Here is a 26,568-nt window from a genome sequence, read left to right on the forward strand (position 1 = left end):
TCCCCCTCATCACCCTACTGCCTCTCCCCATAATCCTCTGCCACTTCAAATTATAGTGTAATAACATTTTAAAATGACAACTCATAGTAATTTAGGATTTCCTGTGGGTAATTTATAGCAGAAACTTTGCAAAGAATACCTCCTGGTGACCCACCAATACTTAAACTCAAACAACATGGAGGCACATACATTTTAAAATTGGGACATCACAGACAGGTAGGTTGTTATTTTTCTAAATATTTCTTGCTTATCAGGAATAAGGAGTACTTATCAGGGATGAAAAAATCTAACTATCTTACTATCATCCTCATACTAGAGTATTTTTCAACTGACAAAGAAACCAGTACAGAGGAAAGAAAATGTAAAACAAGATCAATATTTTCTTCCTTAGAATCTAATTAAAATAATCTAAATCAAATAAGACAACAAAAACTCATGATCCAACTAAAATAGAAAGGACACACTAAAAACAAACTCACAAACAACACACACATATGCACACACACTCCCGGAGGGAGATGCTGAGGCACTTAGATTTGATCACAGAATAAATCTAAATCTTCTTATATAACTGGGGAAGACTTTTGTGGACAAAGAACGGAATGTGAACTCAGGAAGCTTCAAGTTCAAATCTGGACTCTGACACTTACTGGCTCTGACACTTATTGGGTAAATCGCTTAAACTCTCTCTGCCTCTATTTCTTTATTTGTAAAAAGGAATAATAAAAAGTATCTACTTTATTTGCTTAGTTGGTTCCTGCCTCACAGGGTTGTGGTGAGGAACAAACCTTAGAGCTGTTATCTAAATGCACCCTATCATCATTATCATCACCCCAATTTTGATGCTTACTACCCACCTGACTTTGAATAAGTCATGTAATTTAATGTCCTGATCCTTGGTTTTCTAATCTGTAAAAAGAGGAGTTGCATTAAAAATACAAAAATTAAAATTAAAATTAAAAAAAAATGAGGTCTCTTCTAGTTCAAAAGCTAAGATCTAATTACATGCAAAGCTTTCAGAAGCCCCCCAGAATTAGTATATTTAAAAGCTATATTGTATAGACAAAGAAGAGGAATATCTACAATGAGAATGAATCAGAATGATTGTAGTATAAATGTACGTGTCTTATCTCCTTGACTCGCCTACACAATTCTTTGAGGGTTATTATGGTATCCAATTCTTCATTTAATAAACATTTATTGAGACCTCACTTATGCCAGGAAATTTGTAATGTATTCAGTATACAAAGACAAATTGAAGTACATCCTGCTGTCAAGGGAGCTCAGAATCTACTGAAGAAAAAAAATTAAGTATATACAAAATAAATAGAATGCCTTGTAATAAAGCAGAAAACAGACAAGACATTTGGTGAATGAATGCTTTAAAAAAAGAAGAAAGGAAATATATGAAGGATAGGTCATTTATAAATACATTTATAAATATGGTATTTGTCTGTTTTAATCAATAAAGCTTTTTCTTCAATAAAATGTAAAGATTGAGCTATATATCCTCTCATGTATTTTACAAATCCCATGATAATATTCCCCCCTTCTCTCCCCCTCTCTCTCTTATATAAATATATATATATATATTTGGGGGGAGGCACATTTAGCATCTCCTTAAGAAATTAAACAAAATTTGTGAAACTTTCCATAACTAAGCACTTCTGCACAAATCTATAAGAAAATAATTTAAAATCTGAACTCATGGGTAGTGCTCACAAATGGTTAAACAACTGGCTTTCTTGGGAAAAACTTATGCACAACACACTTTTAGGCTTAGTTTGGATTATTAATGTTTTTCCCATCCCTTTTCTCAAGTCTTGACAGTAAACAAAACAAATCAAACCTTGATTTGAAGCATTTGCTCATTTCCAAGATAGAAATGTTCATCCTAAAAATTTGGCATTTAGTTCTTTTCAAACTGGCTCTAGAACACCTTTGCATGGAATACTTTGGACAGACTAATGAAGTCTATAAACCATGTCCCAGAATAATATTTTTAAATACCTAAAATAAAATATGTAGGATTACCTACCATCCTAATAAAATAATATTATTATACTTCTCATTTGTTATTTTGTTTTCCACTCATTTCTTGGGAATAATACTGTTCTAATGTTTGCCATATTTCTCTTTTTTCTAATCTTTTACTTGTAACACATTTTATAATTTTATCACATGAGATATTTATGTATAACTATGTTGGAAAACAAGTTTTCTCTGATATTTATCTGTATGTATGAGGGAGGAAAGATTTAATTTTAGGTATGGTAGATAAACTACAGCAGAGATGTCTAAGTTATGTACTGAAACCAAACTAAAATGTAATTGGGGTAACTAAGTGCCAGAGTGAATGGAGCACTCCTCAGAGGACCTGAATTCAAATCCAGCCTCAGATACTTACTTGCTGTGTGATGTTGGTCAAGTCACTTAACCCCAAATGCCTGCCCTCCTCAAAAAATATAATTGAGAAACATTTAGCAAAAATTTTTTAAATAAAATACAACATGGTTAATGTTAACTTGTGATTTTCTGAATCAAAAAGTGGCACACAGGGGTTTGTTTTTATTTAATTTTGAAAACACTTAAAATCAGAAAAACATAGATTCAAATACTACTTCAGACACTTCCTACCTATGTCACTACATCACCTACCTACTTAGTGTCTGTTTCCTAATCTAAAAAACAAACCTAAAAACTGAGTAGATGCCCATCAGCTGGAGAATGGCTGAATAAGTTATGGTATATGAATTTTATGGAATATTATTGTTCTATAAGAAATATCAGCAGGATAATTTCAGAGAAACTTGAATAGACTTATATGAACTAATGCTAAGTGAAGTGAGTAGAACCAGGAGAACATTAAACACAGCAACAAGATTACATGATGAACAAGGAGGTGATTCAGGCCAATTCCAATATAATTGTGATGGACAGAGCCATCTGCATTCAGAGAGAGAACTATGTGGAATGAATGTCAATCACAGCACAGTATTTTCACTTTTTTTGTTGTTTACTTGCTTTTTTCTTTCTCATTTTTTTCCTTTTTCTCCTGATTTTTGTTGTACAGCATGATAAATATGGAAATACATAGAGAAGAACTGTACATGTTTAATATATATTGGATTACTTGCTATCTCTGGGAGGGGGTGGGGATTAAGGAAGAAGAAAAATTTGGAATACAAGCATTTACATGTTGAAAATTACCTTTGCATGTATTTTGAAAATAAAAAGCTATTATTTAAAAAAAAAAAACTAAAATGAATACCTACTACATAGAGTTGTTATAAGAATCAAACAAAAATCTATTTAAATTATTTGCAAACCAGAAAGTATTATGCAAATTCTAAGTATATTATATGTACCAGATTTTCAAAGTTGCTCCTAAGTGTTCAGATTTAAATTTAGTTCTTTTTGACTCTAGGGCCAGTGTTCCACCCAATGCAGCACCCAACTAACAGTAAATGGTTGGGGGGAAAAGTAATATGTTTCAACTAATTAAAAAAAAAGTTTTTGTGGACCAGCCTTGGAACCCAGACTTCACTTATGTATATGCTATAGGAACAAGCAATACTACCTTACAACTTTGAACTATGGCTACTGGTAAAACATCCCTCTACTATAAGTCTGGCACATGGTACCAAGTAACAATGGAATTTGTGGGGAAGTATTCACATACAATCACACAAACACACACAACACACTATGAAAATTACTTTATTAGGTTCCTTAAAAAGGGAAAATTAGTTCCAAGGTTTAGTTTGTTAATTATAAAGAAGGTGTTAATTTTAAAGAACTTTGTTAACTAGAGTAATTGTAAAAAGGGTGCAATTTTTAAAAAACAAAACCATAGGCACCATTCAATAGCACCAAACTAATATATAAATGAATAAGTAAAAAGTTGGTACATTGTCCAAAACAACAACAACAATCAAAAGTGAACATCCACTTTGAAGAAAAATTTTATAAGCATTGGATTCCCTAAAAGCAATGCTTATGACAATCCTAGGACTAACCCTGATTCCTATCATGAAGTAACTTTCTTGTGAGAATGAATTATGTACTAATAGAGAACTGCAGCAATGGAAAAACAATTTGGAAGGAAACAAAGCTGGGAAAGAATCTTTATAGCCAATATTTCTGATAAAGGTCTCATTTCTAAAATAAATAAACAACTGTGTCCAATATATAAAAATTGCAAGTCATTGGGGCAGCTAGGTGGCTCAGTGGATAGAGCACCAGTCCTGAAGTCAGGAGGTCCTGAGTTCAAATGTGACCTCAGTCACTTACACCCTGGGCAAATCACTTAACCCCAATTGCCTCAGCTAAAAAAAAAAGAAAGAAAAAAAGAAAAAGAAAGAATGCAAGTCAATCCCCAAATGATAAATGGCCAAAGGATATGAACAGTTTTCAGATGATAAAATTAAAGGCATCTATAGACATAAAAAAAATGCTCTAAATCACTATTGATTAGAAAATGAAAATTAAGACAAGTCTGAAGTACCACCTCATACCTCTCAGATAGGCTAAGATGACAGGAAAAGATAATATTAGAGGAGATATGGGAAAATTGGGACACTAATGCATTATTGGTGGAGTTGTGAAATGATCCAACCATTATAGAGAGCATTTTGGAACAATGCCCAAAGGGCTATAAAACTGTGCATCCCCTTAGTCTCAGCAATTACTGATTCTGAATCCCAAGGAAATCATAAAGGAGGGAAAAAGACCGACACGTATAAAAATGTAGCAGCTCTTTTTGTGGATCAAAGAATTGAAAAATGAGTAGATGCCCATCAATTGGGGAATGATTGAATAAATTGTGGTATACGAAGGTAAGAGAATATTATTGTTCTATAAGAAATGATGAACAAGCAGATTTTAGAAAGACCTGGAAAGATTTATATGAAGTAATGCTGAGTGAATCAAGCAGAACCAGGAACACATTGTACACAATAACAGCAAGAATTGCAACGATCAACTATGAAACACTTGGTTCTTCTCAGTGGTTCAATGATTCAAAGCAATCCCACTACACTTTGAATAGAAAATGCCACCTGCATCCATAAAAAAGAATTGAGACTGAATGTAAATCAACACATGCTATGTTTCATTTCTTTTTTCTGTTTTTTTATCATTCCCTTTTGCTCTGATTTTTCCTTCTCAACATGAGTCATAAAGCAATGTGTGTTAAAATAAACAAATAAACTAACAAATAAACAAACAAATTAATAAATAATTTTGGGGGGAAGGAGTTAAGTCATACTTACCTGTGGTCAAGATGGCTAAAATCTTGCAAATTCAGTTCCCGAGTGTCTTGGGTCAGATAAATAGTATCCACATCCTATAAGAAATATAGTTTGCTCTTTTAAACAGTTCATAAGTATAATCAGGGACACAAGAAAAATGTTAAAAGAAATGAATAGTTTTCTTTAAAAAGAGACAAAGGATTGATCTTCAGCTCAGCTGGTAATCAATCCTAGGAAATTTGAAAAGCCTCACAGTATGAGGACAAGATGCTTTCATTAGGTAACAGACAAGGAAGAAAGCAAGAAAACCTATTTTTAACCTATCCTCAGAAAAATGATTCTCAAAAGTGGTCCTCTGAAACTACAGATACATAGAAATTTTATTTCTAATATGGCATATATATCTATAAATATATTCCATTATAAACAAAAACTTTTTGGAAATCTTTGATCATATGGGTAAAGCCTATGGACACTTTCACAGAATAATCTTTCTTGATAATAACAAAAATAAAATAATAAAAAAAATAAATTATATTAACATATAATTATTAATTATATTTTAATACACATAAAAGTTCACAAAATCTAATTTAAAAATCCCTATTCTAGATTAAAATTTGGAAAGATGGACTCACCCACTGTACTTCTTCCCTGTATGGAAATCCAAGCCAGTCACAAACACAGGCATACATCTGAGAAAATCCTCCTAAAACAGTTAATTGAAACACTAGTGAAAATCATAGATTCACTGTGATTAAACAATGCAATTTAAAAAATTTAAAATCTTAAGCATTTAAAGCTGTTTCTGATATTTAGAAGCTTGTAGACTAGGAAAACAGAACCAGGATAAAGCCACATATGTTAAAGTAAATACAGAGTAGTTTGCAATGAGGCATAAATATAGGATTTTTATCCACCAATCAAGGTTCACTCTGAGTTAATTACAGGTTAAAACTAATTGCACCTTTACAGTAACTTACTAGGAATAGAATTTAACTTTCTGAAATGAAGAATTTTACCTAAGATTAATTTTACAGATTTGAGTGCCTACTTACCACAAGGCCCTACTTCTGCCACAGTCTGGCTGTCCCATAGTGCTTGGAGATTGGTGAGTCTTTCTGAGGGTTCCATAGCAATTTTTTTCATAATTCTCCTAAAAGACAATGTCAAAGAACATAAGCCAAATTTCCTAAGCAATTTTCATGAAAATTTATTTTATGGAAATGAACTGTACTTTCTATAACAGATGTATTCCTGAAAAATTTTACATATCCTAAGCTTTCCTAAATTGAATTAGATTTGTATACATGCTAAGGAAACAATTTTCATGAATCTAATGTTAAATTTAATTGTAAATTTAAGACTTCTGTTTGTAATATAACTAGACCTAATTTACCTTCTTGGGAAGTTTGGGTTGTCACTTGAAGAATGACCAAGAAATAAAGTGCCTTGTTCTGGGACATTAAGAATAAATGAAATCTAGTTATTAAGTGAAGCCAGAGTGCTAAAAAAAAGAACAATACTCTATCAAGGAGCAAGCTAGAGTGTTTCTTTAGCTATATTAAGTAAAACAACTGAGCTTTTTTTTCCTTCTACATAGGAGATTTAGCTACCTTGTTTCTCTTTTATAGTTCTTGCCTACAAGGAAAACAAGGGTTGAAAAATACAGTTTTAATGATATATACAAAAGCTATTGAGGAAAAATAAAGGGAAAAAACCCATGCCCTTTCTGTTTTGGGACTTCAAAATAGCTGGGTCCAGAGCAGTCTGAAGTGGTAAAGAAAATAAACCCATTGTATCATTATTCAGGTTCTTAAATCTCATCATTAATATTTCTCAAATCAAATACTCAACATAGAGCTGCCATTATTTTTTGCCTATTTCCTGCCCAACCCCACACTTAATAATATATTCCACAGATCAAAGACAATCAATATGAGGGTAGGGTAAACATTCATAATGTCAAGTGGTTTTTTTCCTCTAGACTATTATAATCATTGTGTACATTACTCTTTTCATTTTTCTCATTTTACTCTTTATCACTTCATAAATATCTTCTAAGGTTTCTGTGTTTTCTTTATATGCATTATTGTTTACTAGACAATAATTCATTTATGCACAGTTTTTTTTTCAGTCATTCTCCAATTGGTGAGGACAGACTTTATTTGTAATTCTTTGAAGACACAGAGTATTGTTATTAACATTTTGATAAATTATTAGACCTTCCTTTGTCTCTGACTTTCCTGAAATATATTCTCAGATTGATGATTCAAAGAGTATATACATTTTAATCAACATTCCCAATTAATATCTAAAACTAATTTACAACTTCACCAATAACATTTTTTCTACTATTGATTGTTCTCATTTTTTTTGTCATTATTACCAATTTGCATCATGTGAGATGAAACTTCTGAATGGTTTTAATTTACGTTTTTCCTACCAACTGATTTGGAACATACTTTCATATAATTATTTATTGCAATTCTTCTTTTAAAAACTGCTCAAATTCATTGAGCTTCTACTAGGGAATACCACCAGACCTACTAATAGCATTTATAACTCAGACAAACTTATATTTGCTCCTATTCCTTTAACTTCTATTTCCACATATATTACCTCTAACTTGTATAAAGTAATATATAAAATACAGTGCTTATGGAAAACATAGAGCTAACTTCATTGCACTGCACTGATTTTAAATATGAAAAATTCTTCAGACTGTCAAATGTGTCATGAAGTACAAATGACTTATTACATTATCTATGGTCAATTAAGTCAAGCATGTTGAAAGAATAAGCAAAAATTCAGTCATACTACAGAAAACTGCAGTGTAACCAAAAAAAAAAATGCTATTCACCACATTTAATTAGGAAGAACAAGCCCTGAAAGAGCAAATATCTTAAATATTATAACAACAAAAAAGAATAATTAGCAATAAGCATATTTCCACTGATAGTAGGAATAAAGCTTAGGTTAAAAAGTAAATGAAGAAAAAAAATAATGAAACAACAACAACAACAACAAAAGAAACAGAAGACCTTAAGAAAAAAAAACAAGAAAATCTTGAAAGGTGGAAAAGTAACAGCAAAGTAGAATGCTATCTATGTTCTTTTCATGTTAGGTGGTATAGTGGGAGAGCCCATGAAGTAAAGGACTCCAAGATTAAATATGGCCTTAGGCAATTAGCAACTGTGTTACCTTGAGGTAGGCACAAAGCCTCTGTTTGCTTCCATTGTCTCATAAATAGGGATAATAATAGTCCCTATCTCCCAAGGTAGGTTGTTATGAGAATCAAATAAAACAATAATTAGGAAGCATGTAGCACGGTACCTGGCATATAAGTAAGCATTATATAAATTTCAGATGTTCTTATTATTCTCACAATCATCTGGGTGATGATCATGATAATGATGTTCTGGTTATTTAATAGCACTATAATTCAATACGCATAGTAATAGTGGATTCTCTTAATGAGGGGAGGAAAAGCCAATTTTTTAAATGAAATAACTAAGAAAGAATAGAAATGAAAACAGAGAAGAAAAATAGAAAGTCAGAATTTAGAGTAGCCACTAAAACAAAGATTAGCCACATCTATACATATTTACCAAAAAAGGTTTTCATTTTCCATATGCCATATGCTTTTTAGTTTTTTGTCATGCTGTTAGTGAATGATGACTTTTTTTTAGGTATTATTAGTGACGTTATACACAATCCTTATAAAAATGTATTATAGTAAAAACAATGTAAAATGCTGACTAGCTTTTCCTTGCTTATCTTATCATCTTAATGATGAGGCAAATGATGACAATAATCCCACCACATCTACCAATTGTCATCTACATAACATTTTTAGATTTGCAAAACATTCTGTATACATGATCTCATTTGAATTCTGCAACAATCATATTATTACATTCCTTTTACAGTCAAAGAAGCAGGGGCTCAAAGGTTAAATAGCATAGTCACACTGCTACTAAATAAATGTCAGGAAAAGGATTTAAATCCAAGTTTTAGACACCATGTCCAGCAGTCATTCCATTATGCCATTCTACTGAAGGTAAATTTGATGGGTGCTAGAACACATTTTCATTACATTTTGAAGCAAGGGGCTCATCATAGACAGTTACTTGTTTCTGACCTAGCTATACAACTTTGGGACTTCACTGTTTTCTGTCCTATGCTCCAAAAGGATCATCTTTGGGAAAAATTCATCAATCTGAAAGATCCTGTCAGCCTTGATACTCACACCCCATTATTATTTTCTGCCTCTATTTATTTGTTTGTTTGTTTGTTGGTTTATTTTGCTGGGTTAGTTGGGATTAAGTGACTTGCCCACGGTCACACAGCTAAGAAGCGTTAAGTGTCTGAGACCAGATTTGAACTCAGGTCTTCCTGACTACAGGGCTGATGCTCTATCCGCTGCACCATCTAGCTACCCCTATTTTCTGCCTCTTTGATTGAAGAACAAAGCTACAAATCCCATAAGCTCCATTTAAAGAGTGCTCAAAATGGACGTCTTGTTTCCCACTTGACTCTACTCCTCTGAGACTTTTCTAATTTCTTTCACGCTTCCACATCAAGATACTTCTCTATCCCTGAAAGAGCTGAAGAAGGAACTGGCCAAACATTACAACATTTTTGCCAAGAAAATCCCAAATGTTGGAGTTGGAGGTAACTGAACAATAAAGTGACAAGAGATTTTCTATGTTGTGGTAAAAAGTGATTTTGCATTATATCAAGTCAAAAAATATAACTGTAGTCTTTGGAGACTTAGATTTATTTATATAGATTCAATCTTTAAATAATTTAGAGTTTATCTTGTTTACTTTTTCAATTTTCTCTGTCTTCCTCTTGTTACAAGGCTCAGTGAAGATAAAACAGCTTTAGAATAAGAAGACTGGGTTCAAATGCATTTATAATTCTACTTGGACAACTCACTTGACCTCTGAGGGTCTTATCCTAATCTTTGAGACAAAGGATTTCAAAGATTCTATTGCTGGGTCCATACCCAAGGAAGCCAAAGACAAAATGAAAGATTTCATGTAAGTCAAACTATCCATTTTTGGAGATTAACACAAAAACTGGAAACAAAGCAAATATCCACAGTAAAATCACCCTGGAGTCACAATGTCTGAGAGTGACTTAGAACTCAGATTTTCCTGACTACAGATCCTCTTATTCACTGTTTTTCCTGGTGATTAGAATTAAGCAAACCCTATTGCTGTGTAATTATAATGATCAATCTTGGGTCTGAAGAAAAAGTGAAGGAAATGAACTTTGCCCTCTTTTCCTGGAAATGAAAGAGATGTAGATATAGAATGTCATTAACTTCTCAGATATGGACACTATATCAGTTGGGCTTTGCCTATTTGTTGTTGATATTGGTAATCTGGTTTTAAAAGGAAATCTAGTTGTGCAGAAATCACTACTATATCAATACAAATTTTTAAATAAAAAATAAAGAAGGAGCAAGATATTAATGTATGTCCTAGGTATTACCTTTTTATGTCTATGGTTCACCTCAGATTTCTCAAATGTAAAATGTCTGGGTAGATCTATATTACCTTCACAATCTCTTTCAAGACTAAAGCTATGAAAGAAAATAAAATGTGCACCAAGCATGTTATTGCTCATAAGTGATTTTATGGAAAATTAAAACAACTTAAAAATTCTTAGCATTATCCTCCTAATGTTTTGAATTATGCTGTCAAAATTCTGCACTCTGAAATAATTTATAAATATGACAGATTATTATTTTTGCAAAAAGCAACACTGATGTCTTTTATATCAGTAGTTTCAAATATAAATTCTAAAAATCACAAAAAACACCATAGTTATTCACTCCTATTAATCTATGGACACATTATCTAATGTTTTTTCTAGTAACTTTATTCTACCATTAAGGTGTGATATAGTGGCAGTATACTTTGCAAAGATATACACATAGATGATGAGATACATACATTGCCATAGCTACTTCATTATTTGGGAACTTCTGAAGTGAAGCATGGGAGAGAGTGCCATCTCCAGTCATCTTTATCTATATCTTGCTATTGGACCCAGATGGCTCTAGAGGGGCAAGTGAGTCAGGTGACCTTGCACAGCCCTCCTCACTTAAATCCAATTCACTTGCATATCATAGCATCACCTCCCAAATGTCATAATCCTCTTGAATATAAATAGCAATCATTTCTGCTTTGGAAAGAAACCCTGAGAATCTTTCCCTCCAAGATTCATTCATTCATTCATTCATTTAGATTTTTTGGACTAGATAAAAGGAGATTCTTTGCTCATTACTAGTTTTAATCACTGAATATTGCCTCAGTCAAACTGAGACCTTTGAAGATTTTAGTCTCTCATTTCATGCAGGGCTAGCTCCAGTTGTCTTGATCTATATCTTGCCATGGGACCCAGATAGTTCTGGAGAGGAAAGTGAGGCAGGTGACTTTGCACAGCCCTCCCTCACTTAAATCTTCTGTTTGCACGGCATGGAATCACCTCCCAGATGTCATGTCTCTTCAAGAACAAAGGACAAACAACAATCTCTGTGGGAGAAAAGAGGCAACATTGGACTGCCTACAAAACTAAAACTCTATAAAGCTGTTTGGCTGACTCTTTATTAGATATCTCATTGTTATGTGAAACCTAGATTACCAAAGAACAACAGGAAACTGAGCTGCTTCCATTTCAATTGCCTTCGGAAAAGCTTGAAGATCATCTGGCAAGATAAGTACTGGACAACGAAATCCTAAGCATTCCAAGTCTACCTAGAGAGCAACTCTGCTGGACTGGCTGCATTGTTTCAATGCCAATTCTGAAAGACTATTTTACAGAGAGTTTACATAAGGCAAACAGTCACGTGGAAGTCAGAAGACAGTGAAAAGGTCTCTCTGAAGACTGTTTTATGAGACATCTCCACTCCAAATGTTTATTTAGGTTACCTGTGCCTGACTGGTACTAGGACCTTCAGAGCTTATACTAGTGGGATCAGCCACAGTCAGACACATTATAGCTAGACTCCAACATAATCATGCCATTGTAATCCTCTTTAGTTTAAAGGACAACAGTGGGTGATATAAACACACTTGAGAGTCTCTTGACTCCCAAGTGGATTCTCTTTTCATCACACCCTGATGCTTTTCTGATCTTAGACAAGTGACCATTCCATAAAGCAGTGTAATCTATCATTCAGTTGGGATTAAATAAATTGAATAAACAGTGGGACTGATTTGTTGTCATTAACTTTGCTTCAGTTTAGGAGGTATTATGACAAGCTTCCAATCTAGAAACACTAAGGAATTTATTTTATTTTTTTTTTTTGCCATTGGAAATTTTTTCTATTTTTCTATAAAGAGGAATTAGGGGCAGCTAGATTGCACAATAGTTAGAGCATTTGCCCTGGAGTCAGGAGAACCCGAGTTCAAATATAGCCTCAGACATTTCCTACCTGTGTGGTCCTGGGCAAGTTAATAGCTTCATCAAAAAAACAAAAACCAAAGAAACTCAAAAAGAAAAAGAACAAAAAAGCAACCTAAACCATACAAAGGGGAATTTTTAATTCTCAAAAAAAAAAAAAAAAATCAAGTCAGTGTAGCATACTATATATTCACAAACTAATAAATCTGCATTAATAAAGTGTTTTTTACAACAGCAATAAATAGGTGCTGCATTTTAAATCAATGATGAAAACAATAAGTTAGAGCAAGGAACTGGAACTATAGAATAAGGAACTTCCAGATTAAGAAAATTACTTCTGTTAAGGTCATCATCTTACAGTCATAGAAAGCAACTAGGTGTCATAGTGATTAGAAGGCAGGACTTGCAACAGAGTTTGAATCCTGCATCACACATTTATTGGCTGGGTGACCCTGGGCAAGCCAATTAACCTGTGTATACCTCAGTTTCCTTCTCTGTAAAATGAGTATAATATGAGCACTTACTTTCTAGTATTGCTGTGAGGGTCAACAGTTAATATATGTGAAATATTTTGCAAATGTTAAAAGTGCTAGTTATTATTACTGTTGTTTTTCTTATTATTAGAAAGTGACTAATAGATACAAAGAGAAATTCCATTTAAAATAACTGTAGATAATATAAAATATTTGGGAGTCTATCTGTCAAGACAAAGTCAAGAACTATATGAACAAAATTAAATATTTCCACACAAAGAAAATTAGATCTAAACAACTGGAAGAATTTCAAGTTCTTTTGAGTAGGCCAAGCTAATATAATAAAAATGACAATTTTAGCTAAATTAATTAATTTATTCAGTGCTATACCAACCAAACTGCTAAGAAATTATTTTACAGAGCTAGAAAAAATAAAAAACAAAGCTCATCTGGGAGAACAAAAAGTCAAGACTTTCAAAGGAATTAATGGAAAAAAAAAAAAAAAAGCAAATGAAAGTGGTCTGTACCAAACCTAAAATTACATGATAAAACAGCTATCATCAAAACCATTTGGTATTGGCTAAGGAATTGACCAATACAATAGGTTATGTTCACAAAACATAAGTCAATGACTATAGTAATATAGTGTTTGATAAAGGTAAAGACTCTGGCTTCTGGAAGAAGAACTCGGTATCTGACAAAAGATCACAGGGAAAATTGGTAAACAGTATGGCAAAAACTAAGCACTGACCAATACCTAAAACCCTACATCAAAATAAGCTTGAAATAGGTTCACGATTTAGACATAGGGACATTATAAGTAAATTAGGAAAACAAAGGATAGTCTACCTATCAGATCTGTGGAGAAGGAAGTAATTTATGGCCAAAGAAAAACTAGAAAACATGAAATGCAAAGTGGATAATTTTGATTAAAGTAAAAAGGTTTTGTACAAACAAAGCCAATGCAGACAAAATCAGAAGGGAAGCAGAAAACTGGGGAACAACTTTTACACCCAAAGATTCTGATAAAGGCCCCATCTCTACAATACATAGAGAACTGATTCAAATTTATAATATAAGCTATTCTCTCACTGATAAATGGTCCAAGTATATGAACAATTTTCAGATGAAAAAATTAAAACCATTTCTAGTCATATGAAAAAAATGCTCTAAATGACTATCGATTAGAGAAATGCAAATCAAGACAACTCTGAGGTACCACTACATAACTCTCAGATTGACTAAAATGACAGGAAAAGATAATATTAGAGGGGATATGGGAAAACTGGGACATGAATATATTGTTGATGGAGTTGTGAATTGATCCAACCATTCTGGGGAGCAATTTGGAGCTTTGCCCAAAGAGCATAACTTTAGATCCAGCAGTGTCTCTACTGAGTCTATATATATCCCAAAGAAATCATAAAAAAAGGAAAAAGGACCCACATGTGCAAAAAATATTTTTAAGTAGTCCTTTTTGTGGCAGCAAGAAACTGGAAACTAGTGGATGTCCATGAGTTGGGGAATGGCTGAATAAGTTATGGTATATAATAGATTCTGGAATATATGGTATACAATAGTATGGTAATGGAATATTATTGTTCAATAAGAAATGATGAGCAAGCTGATTTCAGAAAAGGATGGAAAGACTTTCATGAATTGATTCTGTGTAAAGAGTCAAGAAGACATTGTACAAGTGTAAATAGTAACAACAAGATTATATGATAAAAAACTGTGATGGATTTGGCTGTTTTCAACAATGAGGTGATTCAAGGCAATTCTAATAGACTTAGGATGGAAAGTGTCATCCATACACAGATGGAGAACTATGGAGACTGAATGAGGATCAAGGCATAGTATTTTCACTTTTTTGTTGTTGTTTGTTTGCATGCTTTTTTACTTTCTCATGGTTTTTCCATTTTCATCTGGTTTTTTTGTGTGTGTGCAGCATAGACAAATATGGAAATATGTTTAGAATAACTGCACATATTCTATATGGAATTCATTAGACAGCACTGAATTCTAAAGCATTTATATTCTATGTCTTGAAGCTGAACTAAAAACTTAATGGATGCCCATCATTTGGGGAATGGCTGAATTAATTATGGTATATGAACATTAAGGAATATATTATTCTATAAGAAATAATCAGGAAGAAGTGCAATGAGTAGAACTAAGAGAACACTGTATACAGCAACAAAAAGATTATGTGATGATCAACTCTGATGGACTTTTCAATAATGAGGTGTTATAGCACAAGTTAATTCCATCTAGATCATACAGCAAAATTTGAGTTTTAAGATTTGCAGGAAAAAAAAAAGTTCTTTTGTATCTCATAACACTACAATCAGTTCTAGAAAGGTTTTTTGTTTTAGACTTTAGACACTGATAATTCTAAAGGTAATTAAAGTAATTCTTATTAAAGCAACTCCCTACACTATTGCATATTGGCAACACATAAGTAACTTAGAGAGTTTCACCATAGCCATTATGGGCCAGAGGTCTTCCTGATTGCCAAGTCTGGCTTTCTAGCTCCTACACCACCCTGCTTCCCCTTATAATTATCATTAACTCTACTACACAGATAATGATAATTTACCCCTAAGAAGTGACTTGACACTGGATCACACAGGAGTAAATAGCAAAATTAAAATTTGAATCCAAGTCCTCTGACTCCAAATCCAATATTCTTAGAATCTTCAATTCCTGTGATGGGTTACAGAATGCAGAACTTGCTGTAAGGGATAGGCTTAACAGTGAAATCACTTCCATTTCAATTCCCAAGTTTAACTGATGAATTTTAAAATAAACAATTAGAATTTAGAATAATACAGATTTATGTAGTTGTCAAAAAGATCAATGATTCAACTCGCAAAATTATGTAACATGGAATAATACTTTTTGTTCGTTATTATTATTCTTTCTTGATGACATGATGATAATGGGGCTAGGGTAGCATCAACAGAGAATGCTAGTTTCTTCATATCTAAAATAAGGGAGGCAGACTAAATTCTACTCTAGGATCTCTTGTAGCTTTGAAGTATATTTTCTTGTAATTAGGGATATTAACACTACAACTCAACACAATATCTGCATTTCATGTGACTGTGTTTGTGTCATACTTGATCCACCCATCTCAAGTCCTTGACCCCTTAAGAAGTCTTCACTGTCTCAGCATTAATCTTCTGCCCTCTTCTTTAATTGGCTATAGAACTTAGAGGATATCACATGATTTAGCACTTAATTTAGAAGTGCTATATTTTTTCTTATTTCATGCACTAATTTTGTCTCCTCAATTCAAATGTACAATAAGAATCAAGTCTTTCACTTCCTTTTTTTTTTTTTTCTTTTGCAATATCTCTCTCTTTTTTTAAAAAATAACTTTTTATTGACAGAACCCATGCCAGGGTAATTTTTTACAACATTATCCCTTGCACTCACTTCTGTTCCGATTTTTCCCCTCCCTCCCTCCACCCCTTCCCCCAGGTGGCAAGCAGTCCTTTACATGTTGAATAGGTTACAGTATATCCTAGATACAATATATGTGTGCAGAACCGAACAGTTCTCTTGCTGCACAGGGAGAATTGGATTCAGAAGGTATAAATAACCCGGGAAGAAAAACAAAAATGCAAGCAGTTTATATTCATTTCCTAGTGTTCTTTCTTTGGGTGTAGCTGCTTCTGTCCATCCTTGATCAGTTGAGACTGAATTAGCTCTCTTTATCGAAGAGATCCACTTCCATCAGAATACAGCCTCATACAGTATCATTGTTGAGGTATATAATGATCTCCTGGTTCTGTTCATTTCACTTAGAATCAGTTCATGTAAGTCTCGCCAGTCCTCTCTGTATTCATCCTGCTGGTCATTTCTTATAGAACAATAATATTCCATAACATTCATATACCACAATTTACTCAACTATTCTTCAGTTGATAAGCATCCATTCATTTTCCAGCTTCTAGCCACTACAAACAGGGCTGCCACAAACATTTTGGCACATACAGGTCCTTTTCCTTTCTTTAATATCTCTTTGGGGTATAAGCCCAGTAGAAACACTGCTGGACCAAAGGGTATGTACAGTTTTGATAACTTTTTAAGCATAGTTCCAAATTGCTCTCCAGAATGGCTGGATGTGTTCACAATTCCACCAACAATGTATCAGTGTCCCTGTTTTCCCACATCCCCTCCAACATTCTGCATTGTCTTACCCTGTCATTCTAGCCAATCTGACAGGTGTGTAGTGGTATCTCAGAGTTGTCTTAATTTGCATTTCTCTGAATAATAATGATTTGGAGCGTATTTTCATATGGCTATAAATAGTTTTAATTTCTTTGTCTGAGAATTGTCTGTTCATATCCTTTGACCATTTATCAATTGGAGAATGGCTTGATTTCTTATAAATTAGAGTCAATTTTCTATATATTTTGGAAATGAGGCCTTTATCAGAACCTTTAAGTCTTTCACTTCCATGAGGAAACAAGGTAATACAGAAAATAAGAGTACAGGTCTGAGCTCAAATCTTGTGGAAGACACTTTTTTTAGCTAAACCTTATAAAAATCAATTAATCCCTCTCTGTTCTCTCATCTGTAAAATGGAGGTAATAATAGCACCTTTCACAGAGGATAGCTGGGAGCATCAAATGAAATTATATTTGCAAATTTTAAGTTCTATGAATGCTATTTATTATTACTATTATTGTGGTACTTTCTCCTTCATGCAACCTACCAAAGTCTCAGGCACAAAGGAGGAACCCAGTGAACATTAATTGACTGGCTGATTAAAAGCAAGGATTTTGCTTAAGGGGTTAAATGAAAAGCACAAGTAAAAATGCCATTTCCATCCAAATTTCTCTTCTTAAAACAAAATCAATTATGAAAAATTAATTAATCCTTTAAGAAAAAAATCACAGCTAAAAGTTTAATTTTTTTTTCTCTTAGACATAAAAGAGTTTTCATATGTGCCAAGAGACGTGTGATAGATCTGTTTAAAGTTAAGGGTGCTGTAAGGACATTCCAAATAGGGCTGTGATTAACACTGGTGAAAGACACTTACTAATTTATCATACATTTTAAAAAGAGCACGCTGTAAGGAAGTGTATTTAAAGCCCAGAAATGTGGAAAAGTTACATTACTAAAATGTGATTAGAGAAATCCCATTTCCCAATATTCCTGACATTCACGAAGGCTGCATTAACATCAGTTCCAAAGCCATTATAAACCTCCTCCTCACCTTGCTGTCTACTCCCACTCTAACAGAAATGTGTTTAATTGGAAGCTAGGGACTGCTCAGTTTTACATGACTTGGAGGAAGGCCCCCAATTCTCTCCCCACAATGCAATTTATAGCTTTCAGAGGGAAGGGAAGGTAAATCCCTTTATCTTTAGGCACCCAGAAATATCAGGAAGTCTCTGTTCAGAAGGGAAGAGATAGGAGTATACAACTATGATCTCAATAGCTCCTGCCCTCCCTTCTTGTCCCTTTAAAAGGGCTGATGTGATGTCAAACAAAGGGGATTTAAAAAGGCACTTAATCCCATATTAAATCATCCAAAATTCAAGTGAATAGAGGGTATATTAGAAGACCCCTTTCACCCCCAAAACTGTCCTCCAAATTGCCAATCATGGGGGCTATTTATGGAAGAAGTCCAGAAAAGGAATGATCTAAGTTGCAGGAGAGTTATAAACAGAAAAAGCATGGCAATCTCTTTTCTCAAGGAACTCATACTATAATTGGAGATCACAACACATAAAAGAAGTTCAACTGTAAGGTCAATGGAAAAGCCCAGAAGTCCTAAAGGTACAGCCACGGAGCAGATGGCAAGGTCCAGATTTTCATTAAGTTACATAAATAGATCAGATAACAGTATCAAGAGAACAGAGGGCACAGAGGTAGGACAAGTGGTATAGCCTGTGTGTATGCTTTTAGACAAAAGGGAAAGAGAGAGACAGAGACAGAGAATGAGACAGACAGAGAGATGGAGACAGAAAAAGAGACTGACTGTAAGTAGCCCACAGCTCTCACCTGGCTCCCCATTATAAACCAATCCTCAAAGAATCAAGACACTGAGGAGAGGATGGTACTTTGTGTTTATTCTTCCCTGAACAACCCAGAACAGGCTGGACATTATTACATAAGAATTTAGGAGTTTGGATGAAAAAGAATCCACATTAAACCACAATAACCCACAATAAACCACACCTTTCACTTTTCCTTCCCTATTTTATATAACAGTATAAGTAGTAACATAAGAAGAAAACTTCTGTCATCCAGAAGGAAGTCCTGTACATGGGAAACTCTTTGGGGGCAGGGACTGGCTTTTGTATTTAGAGGTGGCAAGATTGAAAAGAATCTTTTGTTCTTTGCGTCTAGTTCTTTCCCCCTTCTAGAAGGTAAGGTCTTTGGGGGCAGGGACTGGCTGTGTAATGAGAGGGAGAGATTTCAAGTCCAGTAACTTCTGTAATATCCAATTAATGGGGAATCAGGGGAGGGATTTGTGCTTCAGGACAGAAGATAAAAATGCTACATTTGGAGTTTCAAAGGTGGGTCTGCTAATCTAGATAGTCATTCTAGCCAGAATGTAAAATAAATCTTTCCTACACTCAAAACACACACACACGAATGCTGACCCTGGAGTCAAAAGAACCAAAATTCAAATCAGTCTCAGACATTTGACAGGGACTAGCTGTGTGATGATGGACAATTTATTTAATCCTAGCTGTCAAGCAAAATAACAATAACAACAACAATAACAACAACCGCTACCTCCCCCCATCATTGCCATGTACACAGAAACATGCGATATGGAAATAGGAAGGAGAAATGAAAGGCAAGAGGCTAGTTCGCTTTCAAGTTTTCTCTTCTACACAAGGAAACAAACAACCAAAAAAAAATCTTAAACTAGAAGAATTAATGCAGATAGTTGCTTCCCATGTTGGATTGTGTTCCCTGAACATCACTGATACACATAAAGAGAAAGAGGCTTCAATATTTATGTTTTGACCTTAAGTCAAAAAAATGAGATGCCATATTCCTTCCTCCCACTTTGCTTAGATCCTTGCTGAAACTTCAAGACCAGCACTAAAAAGAAGCACTAACATAAAACAACATAGTCTAAATTAGGTTTAAGCTATCAATTTTGAAAAAAAAAAGAAAAGATATGGGAAGAGGCAAGGTAGAGAAAGAGAAAAAAATTTCCCCTCCTTAATCTTCATAAGAAGATTATGGTGACATACCAACAGAGTACTTACGCTGGTGAAAGACCAGGGAATATCTTTCGCAGACAGGTGCCAATGTGCGCCAGCACATCATTCACATCTTCTGACGATGCCATTTTCATGGAAAGGCTGCATTTTTCAGTTTCAACAATCAGCTGCATAAAACAAAAATGTGGAAAGTATTAGAAATTCTATTTTTAAAGTGAATGAAATGTTTTCTTCTTTTTTTTTATTTTAACAATTAAAATTAAAAATATCACCCACAATGACCACCCAGATTCATATGCTTAGGTCAATTCAAAACTAGGTTATGGAATGCTGAGATCACAGGACTCAATTGATACTGAAAGCTTAAAAACACTAAGGTCTTCAATTTGTGATCAAAGATGAACAAGATCAATACTGATCACAAAATAGAAAATTTTGATTATATCAAATTAAAAAGCCTTTGTACAAATAAAACTAATGCAAAGATTAGAAGGGAAGCAACAAACTGGGAAAACATCTTCACAGTTAAAGGTTCTGATAAAGGCCTCATTTCCAAAATATATAGAGAACTGACTCTAATTTATAAGAAATCAAGCCATTCTCCAATTGATAAATGGTCAAAGGATATGAACAGACAATTTTCAGAGGATGAAACTGAAACTATTACCACTCATATGAAAGTGTTCCAAATCATTATTGATCATAGAAATGCAAATTAAGACAATTCTGAGATACCACTACACACCTGTCAGATTGGCTAAGATGACAGGAAAAAATAATGATGAATTTTAGAGGGGATGTAGGAAAACTGGGACACTGATGCATTGTTAGTGGAATTGTGAACGAATCCAACATTCTGGAGAGCAATCTGGAATTATGCCCAAAAAGTTATCAAACTGTGCATACCCTTTAATCCAGCAGTCTTCCCAAAGAAATACTAAAGAAGGGAAAGGGACCTGTATGTGCCAAAATGTTTGTGGCAGCCCTGTTTGTAGTGGCTAGAAACTGGAAAATAAATGGATGCCCATCAATTGGAGAATGGCTGGGTAAATTGTGCTATATGAATGTTATGGAATATTATTGTTCTGTAAGAAATGACCAGCAGGATGAATACAGAGAGGCTTGGAGAGACGTACGTGAACTGATGCTAAGTGAAATGAGCAGAACCAGGAAATCATTATACACTTCAACAACGATATTATATGAGGATGTATTCTGATGGAAGTGGATTTCTTTGACAAAGAGACCTAACTGAGTTTCAATTGATAAATGATGGACAGAAGCAGCTACACCCAAAGAAAGAACACTGGGAAACAAATGTGAACTATCTGCATCTTTATTTTTCTTCCCGGGTTATTTTTACCTTCTGAATCCAATTCTCCCTGTGCAACAAGAGAACTGCTCGATTCTGCAAACATATATTGTATCAACTGCAACATATCTAACATATATAGGACTGCTTGCCATCTAGGGAAGGGGGTGAAGGGAGGGAGGGGAAAAATCGGAACAGAAACGAGTGCAAGGGATAATGTTGTAAAAAAATTACCCTGGCATGGATTCTGTCAATATAAAGTTATTATTAAATAAAATAAAATAAAATAAAATATTAAAAAAAAAAAAAAACACTAAGGTCTTCCCCTGTATCCAACGTTCTCAAAACTCATACTGCCCTTTGCTTGGCCACGGGACTCCAATGACTGGAGAACAGATTAAACTGATGACTTTACACAACTTTGTCTCACTTAATTCACTTGTAAGTAAAGACATCACTCCTCTGTTGTCACTGAACCTCTTCAAGAACAAAGGACTAACAACAAAGGAAAAAAAAAACACCTTCAAATCTCTGAGCATGCAATGCAGCTCAGTGAGATATACAGTAACATAGGAGACAGGAGAAGTGAATTCCATGTTTTAACTATGCTAGAATTTATTTGTACATGAGCAAGTCTACAACTTCTGGTTCTAATACTGGTTTGAACTAGATGGTGAATTCTTAACCTGGGGCAACAAAGGGAAATGTAATACAAAATATGTTTGTTCTGTGCATACCCTTTGATCCAGCAGTGTTTCTACTGGGCTTATACCCCCAAAGAGATACTAAAGAAGGGAAAGGGACCTGTATGTGCCAAAATGTTTGTGACAGCTCTGTTTGTAGTGGCTAGAAGCTGGAAAATGAATGGATGCCCATCAATTGGAGAATGGTTGAGTAAATTGTGGTATATGAACATTATGGAATATTATTGTTCTATAAGGAATTACCAGCGGGATGAATACAGAGAGGACTAGCGAGACTTACATGAACTGATGCTAAGTGAAATGAGCAGAACCAGGAGATCATTATATACCTCAATAACGATACTGTATGAGGATGTATTCTGATGCAAGTGGATCTCTTCGATAAAGAGAGCTAATTCAGTTTCAATAGATCAAAGATGGACAGAAGCAGCTACATCTAAAGAAAGAACACTAAGAAATGAATATAAACTGCTTGCATTTTTGTTTTTCTTCCCAGGTTATTTATACCTTCTGAATCCAATTCTCCCTGTGCAACAAGAAAACTGTTCGGTTCTGCACACATATTATTGTATCTAGGATATACTGTAACCTATTCAACATATAAAGGACTGCTTGCCATCTGGGGGAGGGGGTGGAGGGAGGGAGGGGAAAAATCAGATCAGAAGTGAATGCAAGGGATAATGCTGTAAAAAATTACCCTCTTATGGGTTCTATCAATAAAAAGTTATTTTAAAAAATATGTTTGTTAAGTGCCTACTAAGTGCCAGGAACTATGATAAGTGATGAGATATTATGCAAAGCAATCCACTGAGGCACTGTGCTAAGGGATACATGAATTTGGATTTATTTCACTAAACTCTAACAGAAATTTAGCTGCTTCTTCAATTAATTAAAAACATTTTTCTGAGCACTTTTTTTTAAGAGGCTACCAAAGGAATCTGCAATATTAAAAAAGTTAAGAACTCAAAATAACTAATCTCCAAATTCACTCTGAACTGTGATTGGGACACTTTACATCTACTGACAGAACTGAAATTCACTTTCCACAAAATATGATTTTTTGAAAACCATGCCTGTGATTTCCACTGCCAATGCAGTTTATATAACTTCCCAGGAGCACTGAGAACTCTAAAGACTACCCAGAGTTACAAAGTATGTGCCAGACATAATTTTATTGGCTCATCATATTAATAACTTAATATAATATATAACACCTGTAAAATTGTACCCTTCATATCTCAGGGCCTGTTATCTGAGAAACTAATGGCACAAACCTCAAAATGCATTACAAGAATGAGCTGCTCCAAAGAGAGAATGAAACACTGACAAATAAATTATGGATTAAAAAAGGGATGAGAAGAGATCCTTATTCCTGAAAACTAAAAAATCAATAGAACCCCAAAGTACTGACAGAAGTACTTCTAGATCTCCCAAAATTATCATACTGTGCTTTTTGGATAAAATTGTGGCTTGATATGTATATTTGTTCATCTTGAAATAGTTACATTCGAAAGAAGTCACTACATACCTATTATATTTTCCATGTACAACATTTCAGTGTTCTAAGGAATATGTCTACACTTAGTAATACCTACCACATTTATCTGGGCTATAATTTTAGTTTGAGTAATTAGTAATTACCTTATTTTAAGTCCATTTTATTTTAACATTTAATCATCATTAATTATGAGGGATTACACAGAGTGATGGGAAGAAGGAAGATTATAAGAAAAGGAAATGAGGTATTAAACTACAAAACTTTTTTTGAAGAATGGATTCGTATAGCACTGGGAAACACTGCACTTCCCTTGTTAAAAGCACAGATCATATGAATCTATAAGTTATAATTAATAAAAATTGTATTAAATCATTATTATAAGAAATAAATCCTACTTCTCAAATTCTGGTTTTTTTTCCCCCAAACTATTTCTTATTTTAACTGAAGAACACCAAGCCTTGATAGATGATCAAGTTCATTTGAATCTTTGAACACTTATTAAATTTCTACTTTGTTTAATGCTTACTGTTATGTCTCTATTAAAGGTCTCATTCATCTCTAAAGACACATCATGTTTACATATGTTTAACCTAAATTGGACTACTTGCAGTCTAAGGAAGGAGAATGGAGGGAAGGGAAGAAGAAAAATTTGCAAACACAAGGTTTTGCAAGGGTGAATGCTGAAAACTATCTTTATGTGTATTTTGAAAATAAAAAGTTATTTTTAAAAAATCGAATATCATGACCAAGAGGTAACCTTGAGCTCTTAACAGTTATGTCCAAGGAACATGTGAACTGACAAATCCTATGAAGCTAGAAAGTATCACATCAATAAATAGCCTGAAGATATATTATCTGAAGAACATCCTACTTAAGTTTGAGAGAAGCTTATCACCAGGTTGGTCACATAGTAATGAATTTTTGGACAGGTTTGAAAATGCATCTATGGAAAGACTACCTATACCATTGAAGCATATGAAGGATGCTATGTAAAGTCCCCAGGATATAAACAAACAAACAAAAAATCCTTGCTGTCAAGGACCATACAAATCTATTTCAGTAATTTTGTCAAATTCACAAATGAGTATGACACAAGGTAGAATCTAAGGACAGAGAAGACATCCAGATCAAATGGCGTACAGGCAATGACTTAAAATATATCATGTTTAGCTGGGGTGAGTAAAGAAAAGATCATTTGATCATTTCAACAAAAATTAATTAAGCACCACTTACATGTCAGGTATTGTGCTAAGTGCTAGCACTAGGCACAGGGACAGAGACCAGACTTGTGATATCAGTGATACAAGAAATGAAAATAATAATAAGTACACAAGTAAGTGAGGAAAAGTTACTAGTGGATAGGAGGAAGTTGAGGGGTAGATTTGGAATTCTCAAGAAAGCTAGGGATTCTAAGATTCTTTAGTACTATAAGGATGGGGAAAAAGCCAAGTCAGAGTAGCTAAAACAGAGAATGCATGGAGAGAAATAATGTGTAATAAGCCTGGAGAGGCAGGCTGGAACCACATGGTAAAAAACTTTAAAAGTCAAAGAGAGGAGTAAATCTTTTATCCTAAAGGCAACAAAGAACCACTAGACCTTTTTGAGCAGGTAAGTGACATGCTGGGTATTAATAGAAGAGAAAGATCTCAACAGGCAGAGAAGTGGAAGGAAGGCCTTTCCAGTAATGGAAGTCTGCTTCTAGATACCCACAGAGACAAGAGAGAATTGAACAAGATCGGGGGACAAGTAGAGTTCAGTTTATTTGGAATGTAGATTAAGTAAGGTATAAAGAAATATAGCTGAAGATAGAGGTTTGCAGCAGATAATAGTCTTAAATGACAGGATAAGGAGTCTGTATTATAAATAAATAAAGGCAATCGTCACCAAAGGTTCCAAAGAAAGAATAATATGATCAGACACATGCATCAGGAAGTCAATTTTAATAGCATGATGGAGGATGGATTGAAAGCAGGCATTAATGTTGGAAGACAATAGTTAAAAAGCTACCACTATAGTCCAAAGAAAGATAATGAAGACAATGTGAGTGGAAAGGAGGAGTTGTATGAGACGTTTCAAAAACATAATTAGAATATTATTGCATATCAGAGATAAAAGAGAGGAAGATGGAAGTATCAAATTTGACTCCATTGTTTAGAGCTTGGGTAACTAGGTGGACAATAATATAATTAACAAAAACAATAAAGCTAGAAAGAGGGACACTTTATTTTTTGTTTTATGTTTTTAAACAAAGACACATGAGATGGTTCCTTTGAAATCTAACACATTCACTAAAAATTAAATCAAAGATATACTGTAAGGCATTTCATTTAGAATTTTTTAAATTCATTTTTCTTTACTTGTTAGTAAAATCAGTTGGCAATTTTAAAAGAAAGATTTTTCTTTGAAAACATACATTTGTAGATTTATGGGAGGTTTTCCCCTCCTAATAGATACTATCATGGTTCATTAACCAATGTCTTGATAACACATTAGATTGTGAACCCTTGCATTTAAGTAGATAGCAAAAATATTGTACCAATATAAAAGAAGTATTTCACAATCCAAAGTATAGTGTGGGTTTACAATCTAATCAAAGACTAAAATTATATCAGTATATAATATTTTAGAACAGATAGGTATGTATACACATATTATATACATATACATAAGTATGTGTAGGTATTTATCACTGTGAGTACTCCCTT

The 26,568-nt window shown here is 33.8% G+C and overlaps 1 protein-coding gene across 7 annotated transcripts in view; it reads right to left on the reverse strand.

Annotated features, from left to right (window-relative positions):
* CARMIL1 (capping protein regulator and myosin 1 linker 1) overlaps window positions 1–26,568 on the reverse strand; it is a 350,539-nt gene that overhangs the window by 161,892 nt on the left and 162,079 nt on the right. For all 7 annotated transcript variants that reach the window (XM_051970591.1, XM_051970589.1, XM_051970588.1 and 4 more), the window contains exons 5-8: window positions 20,395–20,516; window positions 6,311–6,408; window positions 5,891–5,961; window positions 5,274–5,347 (exon numbers count right to left, since the gene is read on the reverse strand). In XM_051970591.1, coding sequence (XP_051826551.1) covers window positions 5,274–5,347; window positions 5,891–5,961; window positions 6,311–6,408; window positions 20,395–20,516 — 365 coding nt within the window. The remainder of the gene's footprint in view (window positions 1–5,273; window positions 5,348–5,890; window positions 5,962–6,310; window positions 6,409–20,394; window positions 20,517–26,568) is intronic.

The sequence above is a fragment of the Antechinus flavipes genome, chromosome 1, assembly GCF_016432865.1.
Source record: "Antechinus flavipes isolate AdamAnt ecotype Samford, QLD, Australia chromosome 1, AdamAnt_v2, whole genome shotgun sequence".
Classification (NCBI taxonomy): Eukaryota; Metazoa; Chordata; class Mammalia; order Dasyuromorphia; family Dasyuridae; genus Antechinus; species Antechinus flavipes.